Here is a 23,932-nt window from a genome sequence, read left to right on the forward strand (position 1 = left end):
TTGCTTTTAGAACTTTTAATGAACAGAGCTAAGAAACACACAGATTACACATACATATACATATATATTATTTAATATTATTTAATCATCAATCAGTACTGATATTTCCAATTAAAATTTTTAACATTGCAGGTTTTTCTTACCTTCAAAATTTTATATTTGCATCTGTTTTCTCCAGCAGTGAAAATTTTAATTCTTTATAATATTAATGCATGTTTTTTGCTTTATTCTATATTATACATAAAATAGTTTTGGAATCACGATATTATTGTTATAACTAACAATAAACCTGTAAATGCTAAGACAGTAGATCTTAAAAGTTCTTATGTAACTATGCATGGTGACAGATGTTAACTAGATTTATTGTGATGATCATTTTGCAATACATACAAATATTGATTATTATGTTGTCTATGTGAAACTATATAATGTTGTATGTCAATTATACCTCAATAAAAAAATAAACCTATTAAATGGGTTTTAATATTTTTTGAATAAAAAAAGTTTTTCTGCTTTTAGAATATATCTCACAAAGAATATTCAGACGGTTGTATTCAAGTTATTTGAATTATTCTGTGTAGTTACATTGTCAATGTGATATGCAGTTGGAATTATCTGTTTTTTCTATATATTTCAAAGGTTGCTTTAAAATCCTTTTTGATTTAATTATATTTTTAAAATCAGTGATTAAAACTATGTAAAATGATGTTATGCAGAGAAGTCTTCCTCTTATTTTAATCCCCTGCATCCTGTTCCCACCCACTCCATAGATTACTATCATCATTAGTTTCTGATCTATTATTCCTATATTTATTTCTGTAAAAATGAACATGTGTGTGTGTGTGTGTGTGTGTGTGTTCTTAGTTCCCCCTTAGTCTTACATAGAAGGTTGTAAACTATACATACTCTATTGTATCTTGTTTGTTTAGTCAATGACATACTCTGGAACTCACTCGTCTGTTCATGGAGATCTGCTTCATTCTGTTTAATGGCTGTATTTTAATTACTCTGTCATAATTACTCCATGATTTGTGATTTATTTAAGCAGTCTACTATAAATGGGCAAATAGATTGCTTTCAAAGAAACCAGGTATGACTCATATGTTCATCCTTGTGTCTATCCATCTATAGTTTCTTTTAAGGTAGATTCCTAACTAGATTCAACTTCGTTTTATTCGACTGCCGCTTTTGATGCTCTTTTAATTCTACCTAGATCATGCTAACCCTTTATTTAGAAATATGAAATGACTTCTATTGTCTCCATGTACTAGCAGTTCAATCTCAGTTAAATGTGTAAGCCTCAGGTTTCCCATTGATAAAATGGCCATAATAATTGTACCTACCCATGGGAGTTTTAGGAAAATTAAATGAGATAATTCCTGAAAAGAGCTCAGTAAAGCAAGTACTAATTTATTAATAAATGTTAATGATGATTTTTATTTTTTATCCAATAAAGATCATATTCACCATGGTAATAGTCAACTTTTCCAAACTGATTTATCCATTATGCCCTAAACATCTCCTTACTTTCCTGCCTCCATATTTGTATATATTTCTTCAATACTTTTTACTGATATTACCACCTCGCATTTCCCATCTCCATTTCTCCAAATGCTACCTAGTCTTTTAGAGTACTTTAAAGTTTCATATTTCCTTGATAATCTCACCCAGGAATTATCTCAATATCCATTAAACTAATGTGTCACTTACATTCTGCTGTTCATAATTCTTTTGAATTTGACCTCATTTATTGTGCTTCTGATTTCTTTTTACCGTGTTTTGTGAGCTCCTTTATGGGAGGAATGTTATCTGCCTTTTTAGTGTGTCTTATCATCTCATCTCTAGCACAATCCACTGGATGGGTTGGGACAGTAATAAATACTAGTTGAACCAAGAAAAAAAAGAAAAAAAGGAAAAAGAAAAGTAAATATTGCCGATATATGTCTTTCTTTTAAAAATAGACCTGAGTAATAAATTACTATTTTGCATTTAGCATTTCAGTACATTGTCGATACAAAATATAAGTTTTGCAAATATTTTTAAATCATATGTGCTAGTGGTTATGATCAAACTATTAACTGCTCTTAAATAGGAGTAGGTGGTGAATTTTCTAATTTTTTTTGCTATAAAAGTCAAACTTGTTAAATTGATCTTTAGCCAGAAAGTAAAAATATTAGAAGTAGTTATTCTGTTATTTGTTCTAATCCATACAGATTTTTTGCCTTCCAAAGATTGTGCCCTTATTTGCTACACTTATTTATTAAAGAAAATAAGAATACAACAAATTAGGGAAGTAACTTTTAACCAAAATTGCGTTCGCAGGAATATGTCAAAGCTGGTGGCATTCTTCAGGAGGATATTTCTGAAGCTTGTCTAATTTTGGGAGTTAAAAGACCCCCAGAGGAAAAATTAATGTCTAAGAAGACTTATGCATTCTTCTCCCACACAATAAAGGCTCAGGAGGCCAATATGGGCTTGCTGGATGAGATTCTGAGACAGGTAATTAGTGGCCAGTAATCGTAAATGTTAAGATAGAAACAATATTTCTTTCTACTTTTAAATGTCAAGTGGAGTTTTAGTTTTCTTTCAACATCTAGGAAATACATCATGTTATTCACCTCAGTGGGAGAGGTGATCTATGAGTTAGTGCTTGAAGAGTTCTGCCGCTTCTCGGGCTCTGCTATGCAAGTTTGGAATTTGTAATAAGAGAAACCAAATGTTTCATTCCTTTTGTACTGAAATGGAAAAAAATGATAGAAGTGTTCCCCCAAACGATTAGCTCTTTATAAGGCCAATTGGTCAGATGTTACCAAGTAGAATTTAGAGCTAAAAAGAGCCTCAGGGATCATATAATCCACCTCCTTCATTTTTTAGATGGAGCCCAGAGAGGTGAAGTGACTTGACTGAGGTTGCACAGCTCTGTAGTGCCAGAAGTGGCCTGGAGATTATTTTTACATTTATTAACATTCATGAAGGAAGAAATAATTTCTTGAGATATAAGTACTATACAAAAACTCTCAGCTGTTTAAAATACAGGGTATTTGTTCAACAAATATTTACTGAATGCCTGCAATGTGTTTGACCCTCTTCACTGCAATGGCAATACAGTAACTGTCTTCACAGAGCTTACATTGTAGTGGGAGGAGGCATGATAAAAAATAAGGTATCTCATCTGTCACTTAGAGATATGTGTGATGAAGATAAATATGATACAGAAGGAGAAAAGGGAATCTGGGCACTGTGGGTGGTGACTGTAGCTTAAATGGGATCATCAGGGAGAACCTCACTGCAAATTTGGCATTGAGCAAAAATCTGAAGTAATGTGAAGGATCAAGTCATATCCATCGGGGAAGAGTCCTCCAAGCAGAGAGCATAGTAGTGCAAAGTCCCGTGGGTTCTGGCTGAGTGGAGGGTTAGTGTTAGTTGTGCTCTAAAGTGCTTTTTCAGAATGCCGTGTGGATAATATTGGGGATGGGGGAGAAAATTGATAAGATTTTTAGTCTAGACTAGTATGGACGCCAGGTTCCAAATGACAGTGGCTCCCATGAGGGTGGTGGGAGTGGAGGTGGTGATAAGTAGACCCAGTATTGGGTGTATTTTAGAGGTCAGATCCTGCAGAAGTTGCTGGTGAGAGAAATGTGGAATACGAGAGAAAGAGCAGACTGAGATGAGTCCAAGGTTTTGGCCTGAGCAATTTGAAGGAGTTGCCACAGACTGAGATGATGGTACTGCAAGAGGGAGCAGGCGTGGGTGGGAGGGTCAGGAGTAGAGTTTAGGGCCTGTTCAGTTTAATTTGTCCATTAGACATTTAAGCAGATTTCATACTTTTAGGCATTAGATTTTAAGGAGGGAGCCAATGATACGAGTTCGTAGCTCAGGGTGACTCCTCCTGATACATATTTGTCAGAGACTTGATGGAATCTAAGACCATGAGACCGGATGAGGGTAGGTAGTAAGTGTAGATAGAGAAGTCCAAGGTCCAAGCCCTGGGGTAAGAATGCTAGATTAGAGCATTAGAACCTAGACAAGAATCTGAAAATAGGCAGAGGACAGGAGACTTCACAAACAGTAAAAGCAATGGAGGAAAGTGTGTTTTATATAGGCCTATAGAATACATTCCTACTCATTTCAAATATGCTAGACCTGGGCTAGTGAATTCCCAGTGGTTTTGAAAAACAAATTCAAAAAGTAATTAATGGAAATAATAGTATAAGAAAAAGGTTTCACCTTAAGCAGATAAACTCTTTTAAAAGTACTTTAGAAGCATTTTCTTTCATGTTATACGAACTTTTGTTCATTACAAGAGAATTAACAAAAACGGAACCAGTGTGGCTGCTTTCTGGCAGTATTTTGTAACCGGTTACTTAGAGTTGGATGAATATTAAACATTCTTAAATTCAGGCACATGGTAAAAAATCATATGGTCTTTGAGGAAATAAAATGACTATTTAAAACATTCTGTAATTACAGTGTATCAATAGCTTTTAACCATGAGTTAATAAGACATTCTTGAGAAGAAAGATTCCCAAAGACAGAAGAAGAATGTGGTTTCAGTGAAGGTGAGAAAGTGAAAAGCAGGCAGCATGTGCTACTTTGTAAATGAAGCTTCCTTGTAAAAGGATGGAGAGAGAAAAAAGAGGGAAGGAGGAAGGCAGAGAGAAAGAGACTGGGGTAGATTTGTTTGTGTGGACTTGAGAGAGGGTGTTGTCATCTTTAAGGTAGGAAGGAACAGTGTACAAAGGGATAACGCAGGAAAGAAAAAGTTCAAGAGTGGTTTTGGAAGACATGGGAAAAGGCTGGGATCCAGCTCACAGGGATTAGCCTTGGGCGGGCCTTGTTTTCTTTTCTTTCTTTCTTTTTTTTCTTTCAAGATTTTATTTATTTATTTGACAGAGAGAGCCAGCGAGAGAGGGAACACAAACGGGGAGTGGGAGAGGAAGAAGCAGGCTCCCAGTGGAGCAGGGAGTCCAATGCGGGGCTCGGTCCCAGGACTTTGGGATCACGCCCTGAGCCGAAGGCAGATGCTTAACGACTGAGCCACCCAGGTGCCCCAGGGACTTATTTCCTTTGAGACTAGAAGGAAGGATGTGGGGACGAGTGGGACTATAGATAGAGTGGGACTATAGATATATATGTAGATAGTGCTGACCTAAAAGTTAAAGGAAGTCATGCCTTTCCTATTTTATTGACCACCATCAAGAGGCATTTATCACCCTGCTAGTTTGTGACCCAGCATTTTCTAAATATTTCATGGTGCACCTGATGGTAACTTACAAAGTCAGGTCAAGATATATTTTTTAAGAGGAAGAAATGTGAAATATTTATTTGCTCATCTATATGCTTTACTCATTGAGATTAAGCTTAATGGGTCTGGGTGAAAATTTTTTGTCATTTCTTCAGGAAATCCGACTTATTGATTACGAGAAAATGGTGGATCATAGAGGAACACGGGTAGTGGCGTTTGGACAGTGGGCAGGTGTGGCAGGTAGGTATGCCAGGGCTTTTACATCACCCATTTTTTAAATTTGCCTGGGAAGTAACTGTGTTTTCTTTTTTTCTGTGGCAAGGGCATGGAAGAGTTCATTTCCACCAATAAAAATAAACATGGGGGTACAGCTAAGAGTGATGAAAACTAGGGGAATAAAATAAGAAGGTAAATCATTACATATCTTTATTACAAAAGTTAAAAAGAAAAAGCAGGGAGAAGGAGAACAACTATGAGAAGGATCTGACTTTCTAGGTAGTTCTGTCTAGAAGACTAGGAGAGGTCAGTTTGTTGATGAGAAATAGTGGAGAAGAAAGGGGGGAAGAGAGGGAAAAGATACAGGGGCAGGAACCAATAGAAGAACAGTTTAGAAAGGATAAGAGCTGGAGTTGGGGGAAAACTCCACTTGATTTTTGTCCCAGTTAGTACTTTGAACTTTCTTTAGTTGAGGAAACACCACTTTATGTTATAACTGTGCATCAGATTAGATTACTTGAAGGTCTGTAATTGTTAGAACAAGTAGAAAATTTGTGGGGATATAGAATAGTAAGACACCATCAACCATCCTGACATAATTGATGATTATTTGAGCACTCACCCAGACAGCCCATAAGAACAAAACAGTTCTTAATAAACATAAAATGTTTGAAATCATTGAGTATGTGCTCTGACTATAATAAAGTTGACGTTGAAATAATAATAGAAAGATATCTAGAAAATTTCCAGATATTTGGAAGATAAACAATGTATTTTTGAATAACCCATGAGTCAAGAAGGAATCACAGGAAAAATTAGTAAATACTTTGAATTGAATAAAAATTTAAAACAGCGTACCAAAATTTATGGGATGCATATAAGGTGGTGCTTAGAAGGAAATTTGTAGCATTTAATGCTTTTATTAGAAAAGAAGAAAGTCCAAATTAGTGATCTAAACTTCCATCTTATGAGGCAAGAATATGAGGAAGTGATTATATCCAAAGCAAGTACAAGGAAACGAATAATAAAGATAAGAGGGAAAATCAATGAAATCAGAAGCTAGTTTTGTTTTTTTTTTACACAAATCAGTAAAATCAATAGGCTTCCAGTTAGACTGATTAGAAAAAGAGAGAAGCCACAATTTACCAATATTAGGAATATAAGAGGGGCCCTCACTATATTTCATATAGACATTAAAAGGGAAAGAAAATATTATGAATGGGCCAATAAATTTGACAATGTTGATCAAATAGACAAATCCTTGAAAGACAGAAATTACCAAAACCAACTCAAGAAGAAATAAAAAACTTGAATATCAAAGAAATTCTACTCATAGGCATTTATCAAGAGAAATGAATTATTTTTTATAAAGACTTATTTCTAGTAGCTTCATTCATAATGTAGAAACAATCCAAATGTCCATCAGCAGAGGAATGGATAAATAAGTTGCGATATACCCCTAAAATGGAAACTCTTTGTCAATAAAAATAAGTAAACTACTGAATAAATTACTGAAACTACACTGAATTAGGTATGAATCTCAAAAACATGCTGAGTGAAAGCAGACACACAAAAAAGAGTATATACTTATAATTTCATTTATATGAAACTGTAGAATTAACTACTCTATACAGAGAAAAAGAAGACCAGTAGTTTTCTGGGGCAAAGGACTGGGGAGGATTGACTGGGTTGATGGAAATATTCTGTATCTCGATTATGTTGGTGGTAAAATGGGTGCGTACATATGTTCACAGTTATCGAACATACACTTTAAATTGGTGCATTTTATTGAATATAAATTACTCTTTTAAAAGTTGACTTCAGAAAAAAAATCAAAGAACATATGAAAGGGATACAAAGAAGGAAAGTTCTGTTCCTAAAAAGAGGAAGAGGAGAGTGGATGCTGAGGTCTTTGCTATGGGTATGCTGAGTTTTCGCTATTTGAGTCCAAACTGAGAAATCCATAAAGTAGTTGGTCAGGTCTTGAAATAAAATACCTGTGTTAGAGATACAGACTTAGGGTCATCAGCATATACAGAATACTTGAAATTTAGGACTGGATAAAATTAGCTAAGGAAAAAACTGTAGAGATCGAAGAGAATAGGGCCCTGGACAGAATCCTGAGGCTAATTGATTTAAAGGAGGACCTTAAGGAAAGGGCAGAGGACACTAATTTAAAAGAAATGGGCATGGGAAGAGGCACCTATAGAAATGTGAGATAAAAATTTTTGAGTCAGGGATGCTGAGGGAAGAGAGGGTTCCAACAGAGAGGGATTCCACGTTGCCAAATACCTCTGACAGGTAAGTCAAGGTCTGACAGTTGTTCACCAAGTTTAGCTATTAGGTCACTAAAATTGCTGCTGACACTCATAAGGTCAATGCTGACCTTGTATTTGTCGATTAGTTTTGGTTTGAGAGGAATGTAAGTGTCTTTAAATGTTGATAAGAGTGAGCCAATAGGGAGTGATAGTGCAAGGAATAATTTCAAAAGTGAATTCCTTAGAGAAGGAATGGGAAGGGATGGGATTTGGAGCAAAGATAGAGAGAATAACCTCAGAAAAGAAGAGGGACACTCTTTGAAAGTGGAAGGGAGTGGGTAGGGATGCAGCTGGGTTAGTGCTTTTGATGGCAGAAAATTGAGGGGACAGATAAGGTGACCCCTGGGGCCCCTTCCAGATCTGAGATGCTGTGGTCTGTGCTTCATCAGAGCACAGAGCAGGTTGGAGAACGATCAGAGAGAACAGCTTCAACTCCCGACTAATGGCTTTTCTGTTGGTCTGATTCTGCGATAGGAATGATCAACATTTTACATGGAATGGGGTTAAGGCTCCTCGCGTTGGGACATCACACACCTTTTATGGTGAGATGTGTATTTTGTTTATTTTTTTGAAAATACATATCAGGAAAATGTCTCAGGTGGTAGACTAACTTGAATTCGTGTGTGCTTGCTTTCAGCACATTGGCATGGCTCATAACTACAGGAACAGCAGTCAGGCTGTGCAAGCTGTCCGCGATGCTGGCTACGAAATCTCTCTGGGTTTGATGCCAAAGTCGATAGGGCCTTTAACATTTGTGTTCACAGGGACTGGTAATGTATCTAAGGTAACTTCTTAGATACTTCTAAGAAAGTCTTCTTTCTGTAAAGCAATCAAAACTCTGAAACTAACCCAAGGAATGTGAACATTTTGTGGTCATTTCAGAGCCTTGCTTCTGGATGAGTAGGTGTTCTATTTTGGTACTTTCTTACCTATGTAACTTTCCCACCGTATAGAGCAGTAATGGTCCAAACTTATTTTCTTTGCTTTCAGTTGACTCCAAGCTGTCAGAGTCTTTGAACACTTTTTCTTTTTAAAAGGATAAATCATTGTTAATGGCATAAAGGTCTGTTCTTAGGGTGATCTGTTTTACCTTCCTCACTGAGATGTCCAAAAGTTTGGAAGTGAGCGCAGGATGTAAATTTTTAAAAATGATTTTGAAGTTTTGCCAATAAAATTTTAGGAAGCTTAATTCAGGACTAGAATTAATACTTTCTTCCTTCTGGGGAATTTTTTAGAAGGCATTTGTGATCCTCCAGAGAAACTTGTAATTCTAAATTGGTCTTATTTCAATAAAAATATTTTATGAACAGGACATCACTATTTGTAGTATACTGTGAGATAGGCATGTGATTTTTTTTTTTCATAGGAAATACACTTTCTCACTTGAAATAATTCTGCAGTGGAGCACAAAGTAAATAGAAATATTTTATTGTGCTCTCATCTTTAAACACCCTGTGTCTACTCTGAGTAGCTTAAGTAAAAAAAAAAAAAAATTAAAGCTCCTTCCAATGAATGCTGTTCATACTGGAATAAAAGCTTGTTTGTAGGCTGTGCAAGAAGCGTACCTGTACTTCTGTGTTGCAGGCCTCGTCCTCCAGGACAAGAGGAGCTAATAATTGTGGGGAATGTGAGCTGGAATCTTTGCAGGTAACCGTGTTGGCTTTTTTCCTATTGATTCTTAGATTTTTTACTCATGCATTATTTACAGGGAGCCCAAGAAATCTTCAATGAGTTACCTTGTGAATACGTGGAACCACATGAATTAAAAGAAGTTTCCCAAAATGGAGGTAAGGGGGAGGGGGATGACTGTATGTATCTTTTACTGTTTTTAACAGTTTCTGTGTTATAATATTTTATCATCATAAATCTTTATCATTTGTCACCTACTTTACTAATTTCTTTCTCCTCTGCAAGACCTGAGAAAAGTGTATGGGACGGTGTTAAGTCGCCATCATCATCTTGTCAGGAAAACAGATGGTGTGTATGATCCTGTAGATTATGACAAATATCCTGAGCACTACATAAGTCGTTTTAACACTGATGTGAGTATCACATTCAGCTTCTGAGTTCGTTGCTTCTAATACACTATAGTCAGGCTGTTTTCAAGGAGAGAGGTTATAAATATATACATTGGTTTTCAGTTCCCCATATTGGTTTGTGAATCCTTTGGGTCGGCCTTAGGAGTTGTTGGCTTTTACTGATGTTTGGAGTGGCCTTTGCTTAGTCGTTGTGGTGGCGATGCCCCTTGCTTCACTGTCTCTGTTTCTACTTCAGGTCTGCATGTGCCCAGTAACTCTAAACCATTTCCTGTGGAGTACTCTTTTCCGTGTTTATGCTGGACTAGTTATACTGTTGGCAAAGCACAGTGTCTATGGGTTTCATCTCAACCTAGTTTCATCAGTTCTATGGCCACAAATTGCAGTCAGAACCTCAGCCAGCTGTCTTGGAATGCATGACATTGATTACAGGGGACTAGGGTGAAACAGCACAGCTGCATAAGCACAGATCTGTCCCCACTGTACAACAAGTTACCTGTAATTCCGAACCTTCTGATGGGGACACCCTGGCCTTATCTTCTAGAAAGAACAATGTATTTATGTGTTCTGTAGGAGTCACTGCCAAGTCCTCCTCAAAATAAATCAGCAAACCAAAAAATAAATAAAAGTGCATGCATTTATTATGAAAAGGAATGTTTTAGATAATTTTAAATAGCAGAGATTATAGATTCTGGTATGAAATATAGCTGTTATGGCATGTAGAGCATGTTGTAGAGAAGGACTTTCACTTGTAGCTTGAGAGTGCTTGAAATGCTTGAGAAACAAAAATGATGAAACTAGTTTCAGACTGAAAAATTAAAAACCTAGTAAATTTCCATCCCTTCTCTTTTCCCCAATCACAGAAATATTGGTGATTGGATGCATCCTAAAATTTATAATGACCTAGTTACCATGTATGCATGTATGTAGCACATTTGTCCATGGAGCTTACAGATGTTATCTGATTTAATCTTCACAGCATTCCTTTGAGGAATGGGGTACATATTATCCCCATCTGGCAGGTAAGGAAAATAGAGCCCAGAGAAGTTGAGGTAGCATGATGTAGCTCACACTACTGGTGGTTGAGCTGGAAATAGAGTGCTAGGTCACTTGATTCTGTCCTTTCCTTTTTTTTGGCCATGTAGTACATTAGAAAACAGAAATAGTAATGTATTTATGCTCATATACTTCTCATGGAGTAATTCTACACTGAAATCTGGGTGGGTATTTATCGTCTTCATCTCACGAAATGACCACTGACATGGCAAATCATAAAGTCAATTCGAAGTAACGTTAAGTTATTTCTCATGAACTTTACTGATAGCTCTCTTTCAGCCTACTGCATTGAAATTTGCTATTGCCTATCTTGTTGAACTTGGCACTTGCTTTACAGATTGCACCCTATACAACTTGTTTCATTAATGGAATCTACTGGGAACAAAACACCCCTCGTCTACTAACTCGCCAAGATGTCCAGAGTCTTTTGGTTCCAGGCAAGTCCTCTGTTGCTGGTGTGGAAGGCTGCCCTGCATTACCACACAAGTAAGGACTTCACTTCAGTAATGATGGCTGTTTTCAGCAGCAGGGCCCACTCTTAGGGTATCATTTACAGGGGATTCACATATCACGGGACTTAACTGTTAATGACTAGTGGTCTGTTTTTTCTCACTTGATCTCTTGGCAGCATTTGACAGTTAACCTTCCTTGCTTCTTGAAACTCTCTTCTCTTAACTCTACATGAAGCTCAGAGGTAACCTCCTCAGAAGGATCTTCTCTGTCCCCATCCCCATCCCTCTCTAGTCTGTTACTTTTTTTCCCCTGAAATTCATGATCATTTATTTTCCTATGTTTATGATTTTTCTCCCTCCCATTAAAATTTAATCTCCTTAAGGATAGGGGTCCTATTTATCTTGGTGACAAGTACGTAGTACATTGCCTGACATACAATTTGTATTCAACTAATTATTAAATGTTGAATTACATAATTAATCAATAAATATTTGTGAACACCTCATCTGCCTGGAGCTCTGCTAAGCTGAAGGTTAGAGAAAAATATGATTGCTACCCTCAGGCATGTAGCTGGCATGAAGTAAATGCCAAGGGAATGCTAGGAGCAATAAATAGCACAAGAATTTAGAAGAAAGTGGGAACATTGGGCTCAGCAAAGCCTTGAAAGGGAAGACTGAGGAGAAAGAATTTCAAGTGGTAGGGTTGGTGCTTGATAAGTAGGAACCACCAAAGCACAATTTAAGACACAGTGAGTGTAACAGTCTAGCTCTAGTGCAGGGTCTATAAAGGCAAGTGATAGTTGGAGATTGGGCAGGGAATTTTTGGTCAACCCCGAAAGGATTTCAAAAGCCGGGCTGAGATTTCTGTTCATAATTCTGGAGATTTCCCTGTACTAACATGTAAAATTATGTAGTGGCTAGATAAGCACAGACCTGTCCCCACTGTACAAAAAGTTACCTACAATTCCAAACCTTCCGATGAGATACACTGGCCTCACCATATATGAAGAACAATGTATTTGTGTGTTCTGTAGTCATCGGTCATACAAAGTCCGCCTCAGAATAAACCTTGTGCCACTAAGCGGGGTGGAGGTAGTGTAATCAACCCTTCATAAGTTATTTAGTGTTGGCTAAATAGGTTAACTTTAACTAGGCTATTTCTTATGATTTCTCTAGGGAAGAGGTTTTCCACTTTGATTTCCTTTCTCTTCCTCCTCCTCCTCTTCTTTTTCTTCTTACTTTTGTGTGTGGAGACTAAAACTTGTATTGGGAAGATTGTCTATATCCTAGAAGAACACAGTGTCCTGAACAGTGAACTGTAGGAAAAAGAGCTGAAGAGCCAGGAAATATTTGGCACCCACACTAAAAGTTGTTCAAGTACCTTTCATTTTTATTCATTTTTAATCTCGTTGAGAAGATTCATGCTCTCATCTGAGTATCAATGTTATTTTCAGACTTGTGGCAATATGTGACATTTCAGCTGACACAGGAGGATCTATAGAGTTTATGACTGAATGTACGACAATAGAACATCCCTTTTGTATGTATGATGCAGACCAGCATATTATTCATGACAGGTGAGTTTGCTAAGGCTATAGATGGTAAGAGGTAGATAGTAATGCATCATTTACTTACCTTGATATACTAGTTTAAAATATTCAGTGGTTTACATTTTTATGAAGGCTATGCAAATATCCAGAGATATGCTCAACCATATTTAAAAATTTGGTAGAAAAACTATATACAAATTCAAGCAGTTAAATACATGTATATTACATTTAAATGGGGACTAGTTGCTGAAGAAGGGAAGTTTTATTTGAAAAGTCTTGTTTATTTTCTTTTATACTTCGGTACACAATTATAAATTATTATGGAGCAAATATAATGGAGTAGACACCTGGAAATGTTAGAGCTTACAAATAACATTTTATACATCTGAATAAAGCATATTGCTTCTCCTAGTGTTGAAGGCTCTGGGATTCTGATGTGTTCCATTGACAATTTGCCAGCACAGCTTCCAATTGAAGCTACAGAATACTTTGGAGACATGCTTTACCCTTATGTTGAAGAAATGGTAAGCTGACTGGTAGCATCCACAGCAATTCTGTGGCTTTAAATAGAACTGTAGAAGGATCTTAAGAATGTTCTGGTCTCCTATACCTAAGAAATCTGTTGTGAAATGAAATGCCAGCCCTCCCTCAAAAGTATTTATAGACACTCTCTTATATATTCTGCTTACTTGTCTCATGGGGAATATAATTCTACAACTGCCTTCATGATTAATTACAATTGGATTTATCTCTCATTATGCATATTTTATTAAGAATGTTCATGACATGCGAGATAAGATTTCCTTTTTTTTTGCTCTTCCTGCTGTCTAGGTCAATTCACGTTAGAACATTCTTACTGTGTGCTGTGATGAACAGATTTGAAAAATCAGATATACAGAAAATTTTATTGGATGTTTGTCACTAATGCTTCATTAAGTGACAGCTTTTGTTGTGGTCATGTATTTTATATTGTAACCTGTGATTGACTATTGAAATACTGTGTTATCTAAATTCCATTTCATTGGCAAAGATAAGCATTCTTATTTCAGTATTTATCTTAAGCATACTCTTCTCTTTCTGTGCTGAGAATTTCTATCTTTTCATACATTATGAGTGTACTGTTCTTTATCATATGGACAGAGTTAGAAAATCCACTGTATAGTCTTTGCATCATATTTCCAAAAATCTGGGTCAGTTTGGGGTTGAACTTTATTGATTGTCTTTTCCCTTGAAAATGGTTTTTACCAGTTGAATAATTTGGGATTGTATCCTGGATGATGTGAATAGTTAAGCTGTGGAGATTCTGGATTGTTATATTTTCTTGAGAAATATTGATTTTTTTTTTTTTTTTTTTTTTTAGCAGAGAATTCACTGGTTAGACCTAAATTGAAAACTGTCTCACCTGAGGTGGGGGGTAGCTCAAATAAAAGTTCAGCTCTTTCATCTTTACCTGGGTTGCTTACCTACACTCACTCAGTTTGGGGGTTATCCAGAGACATGAACAGAATTCACATGAAAGTTGGGCTTTACTTTTTCTGAATCTGCTGTTCCTGGCATTTTGGCATTTTCTACTCACATTCTGGAGGCTGTGGTTGCTCTGGGTTCTATTCCTACTGCACCCATGGAAGTTCATGCCAAGTGCTAGACTCATCTCTTTGGGCTTTCTTCCCCAGAATTATGGTGCAGCAAGTCTTATCTACTGTAAAATTAAAAAAAAAAATTTAATTCCAGTATAGTTAACATATGGTGTTATAGTAGTTTCAGGTATACAGTATAGTGATTCAGCAATCTTATACATTACTCAGTGCTCATCGTGAAAAGTGTACCCTTAATCCCCATCACCTATTTCACACATCCCTCTACCCACCTCCCGTCTGGTAACCATCTGTTTGTTCTCTGTAGTTAAGAGTCTGTTTTTTGGTTTCTCTATTTTTTCCTTTGTTCCTTTGTTTTGTTTCTTTAATTCCACATATGAGGAAAATCACATGTTATTTGTCTTTCTCTGACTTATTTTGCTTAACACTATATACTCTCTAGCTCCATTCATGTTGTTGCAAATGACAAGATTCCATTCTTTTTTTATGACTGAGTAATATTCCAGTGTGTGTGTGTGTATGAGTATATATATATATTTATACTGCATCTTTTCTTTATCCATTCATCTATTGATGGACACTTGAGATGCTTCCATGATTTGACTACTGTAAATAATACTTCAGTAAACATAGGGGTGCATATATTGTTTCTAATTAGTGTTTTTGTATTCCTTGGGTAAGTACCCAGTAGTGGAATTACTGGATCATATGGTGGTTCTATTTTTAATTTTTTGAGGAACCTTCATACTGTTTTCCATAGTAGGTGTACCAGTTTGCTTTCCTACCAACAGTACAAGAGGGTTCCTTTTTTCTCCACATCCTCTCGAACACTTGTTGTTTCTTGTGTTCTTCATTTTAGCCAGTCTGACAGGTATGAGGTGCTATTTCATTGTCATTTTGATTTGCATTTGCTTGATGGTTGAGTGATGTTAAGCATCTTTTCATGTGTCTGTTGGCTATTTGTATGTCTTCTTTTGGAGAAATGCCTGTCCATGTCCCATTTTTTAATTGGAGTATTTGTTTTTTTGGTGTTGAGTTATATCAGTTCTTTCTATATTTTAGATACTAGCCCTTTATCAGATATGTCATTTGCAAATATCTTCTCCCATTCAGTAGGTTGCCTTTTAGTTTTGTTGATTGTTTCCTTTGCTGTGCAGAAGCTTTTCATTTTGATGTAGTCCTGATAGTTTATTTTTGCTTTTGTTTTCTTGCCTCAGGAGACATATCTAGAAAAATGTTGCTATGGCCAATGTTAGAAAAATTACTGCCTGTGCTGTCTTCTGGGATTTTTGAGGTTTAGTGTCTTAACGTTTAGGTCCTTAGTCCATTTTGAGTTAATTTTTGTATATGATGAAAGAAAGTGGTCCAGTTTCATTCTTTTTCATGTAGCTGTTCAGTTTTCTCAACAGGGTTTGTTGAAGAAGAGACTTTTTTTCCCCATTGTGTATTCTTGTGTTGTCAGAGATTAATTGACTATAAAATTGTGGGTTTATTTCTGGGCTCTCTGTTGTGTTCTATTGCTATAGGTGTCTGTTTTTGTGCCAGGGCCATACTGTTTTGATTACTACAGCTTTGTACTATAACTTGAAATCTGGGGTTGTCATACCTCCAGTTTTTCTTTTCTTTTCCTTTTTTCTTTCTTTCTTTCTTTCTTTCTTTCTTTCTTTCTTTCTTTCTTTCTTTTTTTAAAGATTTTCTTTATTTATTTGAGAGAGAGAGAGAGAGCACAAGCCAGGGGGAGAGGCAGAGGGAGAAGCCGACTCCCCGCTGTGCAGGGAGCTCAATGTGGGGCTTGATCCTAGGACCCTGTGATCATGACCTGAGCTGAAGCAGACACTTAACTGACTGAGCCACCCAGGCACCCCTGTTTTTCTTTTTAAACATTGCTTGGCCATTTGGGGTCTTTTGTGGTTCCATATAAACTTTAGTATTGTTTGTCCTACTTTTGTGAAAAATGCTGTTGGTATTTTGATAGGGATTGCATTGAACCTGAAGATTGCTTTGAGTAGTATGGACATTTTAACAGTATTTGTCCTTCCAATCCATGAGCATGGAATATCTTCCATGTGTTTGTGTCATCTTCAGTTTCTTTCATCAGTGTTTTATAGTTTTCACAGTACAGGTCTTTCACCTCCTCATTAAAGTTTATTTCTAGATATTTTATTCTTTTTGGTGCAATTGTAAATGAGATTATTTTCTTTATTTCTGCTGCTTCATTATCAATGTATAGAAATGCAGTGCACTTCTGTACATTGTTTTTTTGTATCCTGCAACCTTAACTGAATTCATTTATCAGTTCTAGTAGTTTCTTGCTGCAGTCATTAGAGTTTTCTATATATAGTATGATGTCATTTGCAAATAGTAAACGCTTTATTTCTTCCTTACTAAGTTAGATGTCTTTTAACCCTTTTTCTTGTTTGATTGCTGTGGCTAGGGTTTCCAGTACTATGTTGAATAAAAATGGAGAAGGTGGACATCTTTGTCTTGTTCCCAACCTTAGGGAAAAGCTCTCATTTCTCCTCATTAAGTACGATTTTAGCTGTTGGTTTTCATATAGGACCTTTGTTATGTTCTCTCTAAACCTATTTTATTGAGGGTTTTTATCATGAATGGATTTCATACTTTGTCATATGCTTTTTCCATCCGTCGAAATGATCGTGTGGTTTTATCTTTTCCCTTGTTGATGTGATGTTGCGAATATTGAACCAAGCTTGCATTCCAGCAATAAATCTCACTTGATTGTGGTGAACGATTTTTTAAATATATTGTTGGATTTGGTTTGCTAATATTTTGTTGAGGATTTTTGCATCTATTTTCATTAGAGGTATTGACCTATAGTTTTCTTTTTTCGTAGTGTCTTTATCTGGCTTTGGTATCAGGGTAATGCTGGCCTCATAGGATCAATTTAGAAGCTATCCTTCTTTTATTTTTTTGGAATAGTTTGAGAAGAGTAGATATTAACTCTTCTTTAAGTGTTTGGTAAAATTCACCTGTGACGCTATCTTGTCCTGGACTTTAGTTCGTTGGGAGTTTTTTTATTACTTATTCAATTTCATTGCTGGTAATTGGTCTGTTCAAATTTTCTGTTGCTTCCTGATTCAATATTGAGAAGTTATATGTTTCTAGAAATTTATTCATTTCTTCTATGTTGTCCAATTTGTTGGCATATAATTTTTCATCGTATTCTCTTATAATTGTTTGTATTTTTGTGGTGTTGGTTGTTATTTCTCCTACTTTGTTTCTGATTTTGTTTGCGTCCTCTCTCATTCTCTCTCTCTCTTTCTGGATGAGTCTGGTTAAAGGTTTGTTAATTTTGTTGATGTTTTCAAAGAATCAGCTCCTGGTTTCATTGCTCTGTTTTATTGGGTTTTTTAAATTTGTTTGTTCTTTTTTAGTTTTTATTTTGTTTATTTCTGCTCTGATATTTATTTTTCCTTCCTTCTACTGGTTTTGGGTCTTTTTTTTTTTCTTTTTTTAGCTCCTTTATATGTTTATTTGAGATTTTTTTGCTTCTTGAAGTAGGCCTGTATTGCTATATACTCCCCTTTTAGAACAGCTTTTGTTGCATCCCAAAAATTTTGGACCATTGTGTTGCATTTTCATTTGTCTCCATGTATTTTTAAATTTTCTCTTTGATTTCTTGGTTGCACCATTCATTGTTTAGTAGCTCGTTATTTAATCTCCATGTGTTTATGGTCTTTCTAGATGTTTTCTTGTGGTTGATTTCTAGTTTCATAGTGTTGTGGTCAGAAAAGATGCATAGTATGACTTCAGTCTTTTTGAATTTATTGAGACTTGTCTTGTGGCCTAATATGTGATCTGTTCTGGAGAATGTTCCATGTGCACTTGAAAAGAATGTGTATTCTGTTGTTTTAGGATGGAATGTTCTGAATATATCTGTTAGATCCATCTGGTCCAATGTGTCATTCAAAGACACTGTTTCCTTGTTGATTTTCTGTTTGGATGATCTACCCATTGATGTAATTGGGATATTGAAGTCCCCTACTATTATTGTATTACTATCAGTTATTTCCTTTGTGTTTGTTATTAACTGCTCTATGTATTTGGGTATTCCCATGTTGGGTGCATGAATATTGTTTTATTTTCTAGTATATACATATACTATTCTAGTATATAATATATATATTATTCTTTATACTAATATATATATCCTAATATTAGTGTGTGTGTATATATGTATATATGTACATATACATATATTTCTTTGTGTCTTGTTACAGTCTTTGTATTAAAGTCTATGTTGCCCGATATACGTATTGTTACCCTGGCTTTATTTTCACATCTATTTGCGTGATAAATTCTTCTCCATTTCTTCACTTTCAATCTGCATGCGTCTTTAGGTCTAAAATGAGTCTCTTGTAGGTGGCATATAGATGGGTCTTTTTATCCATTCTGTCACCCTATATCTTTTGATTGGAGCAGGTAGTCCATTTAAATTCAAAGTATTATTGACAGGTATGCATTTATTGACATTTTCTTACTTGTTTTATGGCTGTTTTTATGGATTTTCTCTTTTTCTTTCTTTTCTTGCTCTTGTCTTTCATGGTTAGTTGACTTTTTTTAGTGATGATCTTGGATCCTTTCTCTTTTTTTTTTTTTTTTTTTGCATATCTATTACTGATTTTTGATTTGTGGTTCCTATTCAGTTTGTATATAACATCTGCATATAGTGGTCTGTATTAAGATGATGGCTGCTCAAGTTTGAACCCATTCTTTACTCCGTTCCCTCCCACATTTTAGGTGTATGGTGTCATACTTTACATCCTTTTATTTTGTGAGTCCCTTGACTGATTTTTATAGATATACTTAATTTCACTGCTTTTGTACTTCCTATTTTTCTTACTCTTACTGCTCAGAGAGTCTCCTTTAACATTTCCTGGTTTAGTGGTTATGGCTGGTTTAGTGGTTATGAATTCCTTTACCTTTAGTTTGTCTGGGAAACTTTATTTCTCCTTCCATTCTGAATTATAGCCTTGCTGGATAGAGAATTCTTGGCTGCACGGTTTTTTCTTTCAGCACTCTGACTATATCATGCCATTCTCTTCTGGCCTGCTAAACTTCTGGTGAAAAATCCACCAATAGCTTTATGGGGTTACCCTTGTATGTAACTGTTTTCTTTTTCTTGCTGCTTCACTACTTTTTGCCATTTTATTTATTATGTGGTTTTGTGTGGATCTCCTTGGGTCAATTTTGTTGGGGGCTCTCTGTGCCTCTTGGATCTGGATTTCAGTTTCCTTCCCCAAATTAAAGAAGTTTTCAGCTATTCTTCAAATAAATTTTCTGCCCCCTTTTCTCTTTCTTCTCCTTCTGGGATCCCTATAATGTAAATGTATTATACTTGATTGTGTAGCTGAGTTCCCTAAGTCTATTTTCATTTTGTATTGTTATTTTTTCTCTCACCTGTTCAGATTGATTGTTTTCCATTACTCTGTCCTCCAGGTCCCTGATCTTTTCTTCTGCTTTCTCTAGCCCACTATTTATTCCATCTCGTGTATTTTTAATTTCAATTATTGAGTTCTTCATTTCTGACTGGTTCTTTTTTATGTTTTCTGTCTCTTTGCTAAGGGTCTCACAGAGGCCCTCCACTCTTTCCTCAAGAGCATTTTACTTATCTCCATTTCACTTAGGTATCTTGCTGTGATTTTGTCCTGTTCTTTCATCTGGAACATATTCCTCTGTCTCCTCATTTTGTCTAACTCTTTGTTCCTGTTTCTATGTGTTAGAAAAGTCAGCTACATCTCCTGCTCTTGGAAGTAGTGGCCTTATGAAGAAGAGGTTCTGTGGTGCTCTGTAGTGCAGGGTTCCCTCTTCACCAGAACTGGTGCTTCAGGGATGTCTCCTATGTGTGCTGTGTGCATTCTGCTGTTGTGGCTGAGCCACTTTTTTCTTCAGTCCTCATCTGCAGTGGCCCTCTTTGCCTATTGTGGGCAGGGTTTGGTCCCTGTGATGTTAGTAGATTGGTCTGGGGCTGCTTGGGCTTGAGTTGTGTCAGACCTGGCATTTGCCATAGATGCAGTAGCACTGAGGTGCAGTTTGCTTTCCCTGTTTTGTCTTCTGAAAAGCTTTTGTGGGTGGGTGGGACCTGCTGTCAGATCCACCATATGTCCCCAGCCCACTGCTGGGGTTCAGTCTGACTGGTGTGTGTGACTCTCTTTCCCTCTCCCTGGGGCAGGCATCACTCTGGAGTGATGCTGGTCCATCAGGGCTGCTTGCATATGCCAGGCTTGTGGCACTGCTTTGGATGGGCTCAGACCAAGAGTGTATTGGAGGGTCTTAATCTGCAGAAGCCTGTGGTATCAGATGCGTGGTGTTAGCAAGGCTTGCACAGTTCTTCCGTGGGAGGAGACATTGAGCTGAGGCCTGGCTTAAGGGGGTGTGTCTACAGGGGAACACCTGTAGGGTAGGGCACACTGTTATCAAGTTAGGTAGGAGTGTAGGTGCTATGCTGCTTTCAGCTGGTGGCATGTATTTAGGCTGGGGGTGGGGTGGGGCAGGGAAATAGCACAGAGCAGCTCCTTTATTCCCAGAGAAGGAATCCTTCTCTTGGATCCTGCCCCCCAACCCCCGTACACCCTCTGAGATTAGTAAACAAATCTTCCTCCCATATACCTCAGGCATTTTTCAAACTGCTGCTTCTATGCACTGGGGCTTTTTCTTGTGCTGTCTCTTTAAGGGTAGGGACTCGGTTTCATTTTGCTCTCCTGGCTCTCCCAGAGCCAAGCCTGCAGATTTTTAAAGTTCCAGGTTTTAAGTACTGGTGCTTGTAAAAACCTGTGAAATTCAGCCCTTCTGTTTTTCAAAACCAAATATTATGGGGATTCATGTTTCCTACGTGGGTTGGGTGGTGTGAGAGTCTGTTTCTCTCTCCTCCCTGTGCCTGTTTTGTCCCTCCCTCCTTTGGAAAGTCCTGCGGATCCCTGCATCTCAGCCCTTCCTACCCTCTTCAGTGTGGCCTCTTCTCTTCATTTAGCTGTGAAGAGTTTATTCTGCCAGTCTTCAAGTCATTTTCTGGGTTATTTAAACTGATGTGACTGTTATCTAGTTGTGTCTGTGGGAAGAAGTGAGCTTACGGTCCTCCTATTCCATTGTCTTCCCCAGGCAAAAAAGTCTTGAAGCTAAAAACTGAGGTTTTTCATGTTTTATCTGGTTTTACTCAATGGGAAGATTGGTTTGAAAAGATCTCATTCACCATTGCTGGAAAGAAAATGTACATTTAAAAAGGCTGTATGTTTTTGCTTACATAAATCAGCAGTTAATGGACTCTTAGGCAATGTGACAATGTTAAAATTACCTGACAATGAGGCGTTGGAGGTTTTTGGTCAGACTGAAGCAGGTGATACTGCTCAGATGTCTGATGACTAAACTGGTGTCTCTAAATTGTCACACATTTTTCCTTTTATACGTTATGGTAATCTTCTGAACAGTGTGGTGGGATTGTCTTGGGGGCATCTATCTCAGCACTGTCTTTAAAGCACTGGACATTTGTGAAAATTTATGGCTTTAGATTGTAGTCTTGATATGTGTGTATCTGCATACCACTAAAAAAATTAAGTATATTGTCTGTGTTCTCTTCTGATAACTGTATCGGAACTATATTTAAAGTATATGTACTGTTGGGGTGCCTGGGTGGCTCAGTCAGTTAAGCATCTGACTCTTGGTTTTGGCTCAGGTCATGATCTCAGGATCGTGCGATCAAGCCCTGCATGGGGCTCTGCTTGTCACTCTCTCCCCCCACCCCTCCCCCTGCTCTCTCTCTCAAATAAATAAATGCAATCTTTTAAAAAAAAGTATATGCACGGTCTTTTACCCCTAGATTTTCCTTTTTGACATAAGGTTCAGACCCTATGGCATTAAACGCTATCATTCTGAACCAATAGAGAAGTTTGTTTCACTTGAATTAATTACATATTTTTTGTCTGCTGGGAAAAGGCACACATATGGATGAAGAAAATTAAAACACACCTTCTTATCTATAGAAGCATAAGGTCCAGGAGGTGGATGAGACAATTGTGCAATCCTGCCATAAGGCAGAATATGACAGCCATTAGGAAAATGCTAAGGAAGTTGTGGAGGGAGAGGCTCTGTCTTGTTGGGTAAAGTCTGGAAAGGTTTTATGAAAGAGGTGACATTTGAGCTGGCTCTTGATAGATGTATAGGATCTGTTCCTTTGCATGGGAACGGGAAGCATACTATCTAATGGAGACAGGAGAGCAAAGGTGGGAGTTAATTTTACAGAGGGTTTTTGTGAGCCGTCAAGTCTGATACAGTAAAGGGAAGCATGTTGGTTCCATACTGGAAAGGGTCTTGACACCAGGATAAATAGCTTGAAATTAATTTAGGGAAGAGTGATGAGCTCTCAAAGGTGGTATATGTGAAAGTGACAAGGCACGCTGTATGCTTGAGGACGCTTGTGCTTGCACTTTTGTCATGGTTGAATTCCAGCAAGGAAGACAGTTAAATGCAATCATTCAGCAGCCTTTTGTTGTCTTTCATGTTTGCCTTTCTTTGGGGGAGCTCAAGATAGTTATTTCATTTTCTTGAGAAAAATCGATATGATTATCATATATATCCATTTTTATATTTATTGAATATTTACCATTTTATTGCACAGGCACGACGCCAAGTGCAGTTCTTAGCTTCAGTCTGCTTGGGGACAGATTTTGAGAAAGGCTTCACAGAGGAGGCAGTTCTTCAGCTATATCTTGGAGGATGAAGAGTGGGAATTCCGTGTTGAGGAATAGTGTGTGAGGCACCCACATGGTATAGCACAGGGGCATGGGAACGCTAATGCCGATAAGCAGCTTCACAGTGTTGGTAGGACTAGAGTTTTGGGTATGAGACAAAAGGGAGAATTGAGGTTGGAGAGGCAGAGACAGAGTATGGAGAGTCTTGGGGGCCAGATAGGGAACTAGAGACTTTATCTTGAAGGTGTTGGAAAGCTAGTGGATTATGTTAAATAGACACAGAAGAAATAATCAGGTTTGTGTTTTAGATTGAAGATAAATGGAAAGAGAGAGGTGGAAGGTAGTTCCCATGATCTCAGAAAGGCCCGAGTAAAGGCTGCAGAATTAAGGATAAACAGTAGAGAAAATGAAAGGATACACAAGAGTTCAGTGATCCCGCTGTATGTCAAGTGAAATTCAAATTCACTAATGGCTCCTGGCGGGAGACAGGGTTGGTAGGTGGAAGAGTCAGGTTGAGGAGGGAATACTCATAGGGGCCTGGGCGAAAGAAGCAGTGGGGGACACCAGGTGTGCCAATTCCATGAGCTTCCCCAAAGATGCCCTACCTGCCTTATAGATATGTATCTTTTTTTTTTTAATGCCCACATCCCAGGAATAGATAGCATAAGTGTTGTATATTTTAGACATACGAAAATAGTTTTGATATTTATTTTACTTTTTTAAAGATTTATTTATTTTAGAGAGACAGCACGAGTGGGA

General features: G+C 37.1%; 1 protein-coding gene across 2 annotated transcripts in view; it reads left to right on the forward strand.

Moving 5' to 3' along the window:
- AASS (aminoadipate-semialdehyde synthase) overlaps window positions 1-23,932 on the forward strand; it is a 55,961-nt gene that overhangs the window by 8,474 nt on the left and 23,555 nt on the right. For both annotated transcript variants that reach the window (XR_005838522.1, XM_008705815.2), the window contains exons 3-11: window positions 2,323-2,499; window positions 5,401-5,485; window positions 8,254-8,321; window positions 8,417-8,563; window positions 9,488-9,566; window positions 9,694-9,821; window positions 11,209-11,357; window positions 12,778-12,900; window positions 13,286-13,397. Coding sequence is in view for 1 of the 2 variants with exons in the window: in XM_008705815.2 (XP_008704037.1) it covers window positions 2,323-2,499; window positions 5,401-5,485; window positions 8,254-8,321; window positions 8,417-8,563; window positions 9,488-9,566; window positions 9,694-9,821; window positions 11,209-11,357; window positions 12,778-12,900; window positions 13,286-13,397 (1,068 nt within the window). In the remaining variant the exon portion in view is untranslated. The remainder of the gene's footprint in view (window positions 1-2,322; window positions 2,500-5,400; window positions 5,486-8,253; window positions 8,322-8,416; window positions 8,564-9,487; window positions 9,567-9,693; window positions 9,822-11,208; window positions 11,358-12,777; window positions 12,901-13,285; window positions 13,398-23,932) is intronic.

The sequence above is a fragment of the Ursus maritimus genome, unplaced genomic scaffold, assembly GCF_017311325.1.
Source record: "Ursus maritimus isolate PB19 unplaced genomic scaffold, ASM1731132v1 scaffold_3, whole genome shotgun sequence".
Taxonomy (NCBI): domain Eukaryota; kingdom Metazoa; phylum Chordata; class Mammalia; order Carnivora; family Ursidae; genus Ursus; species Ursus maritimus.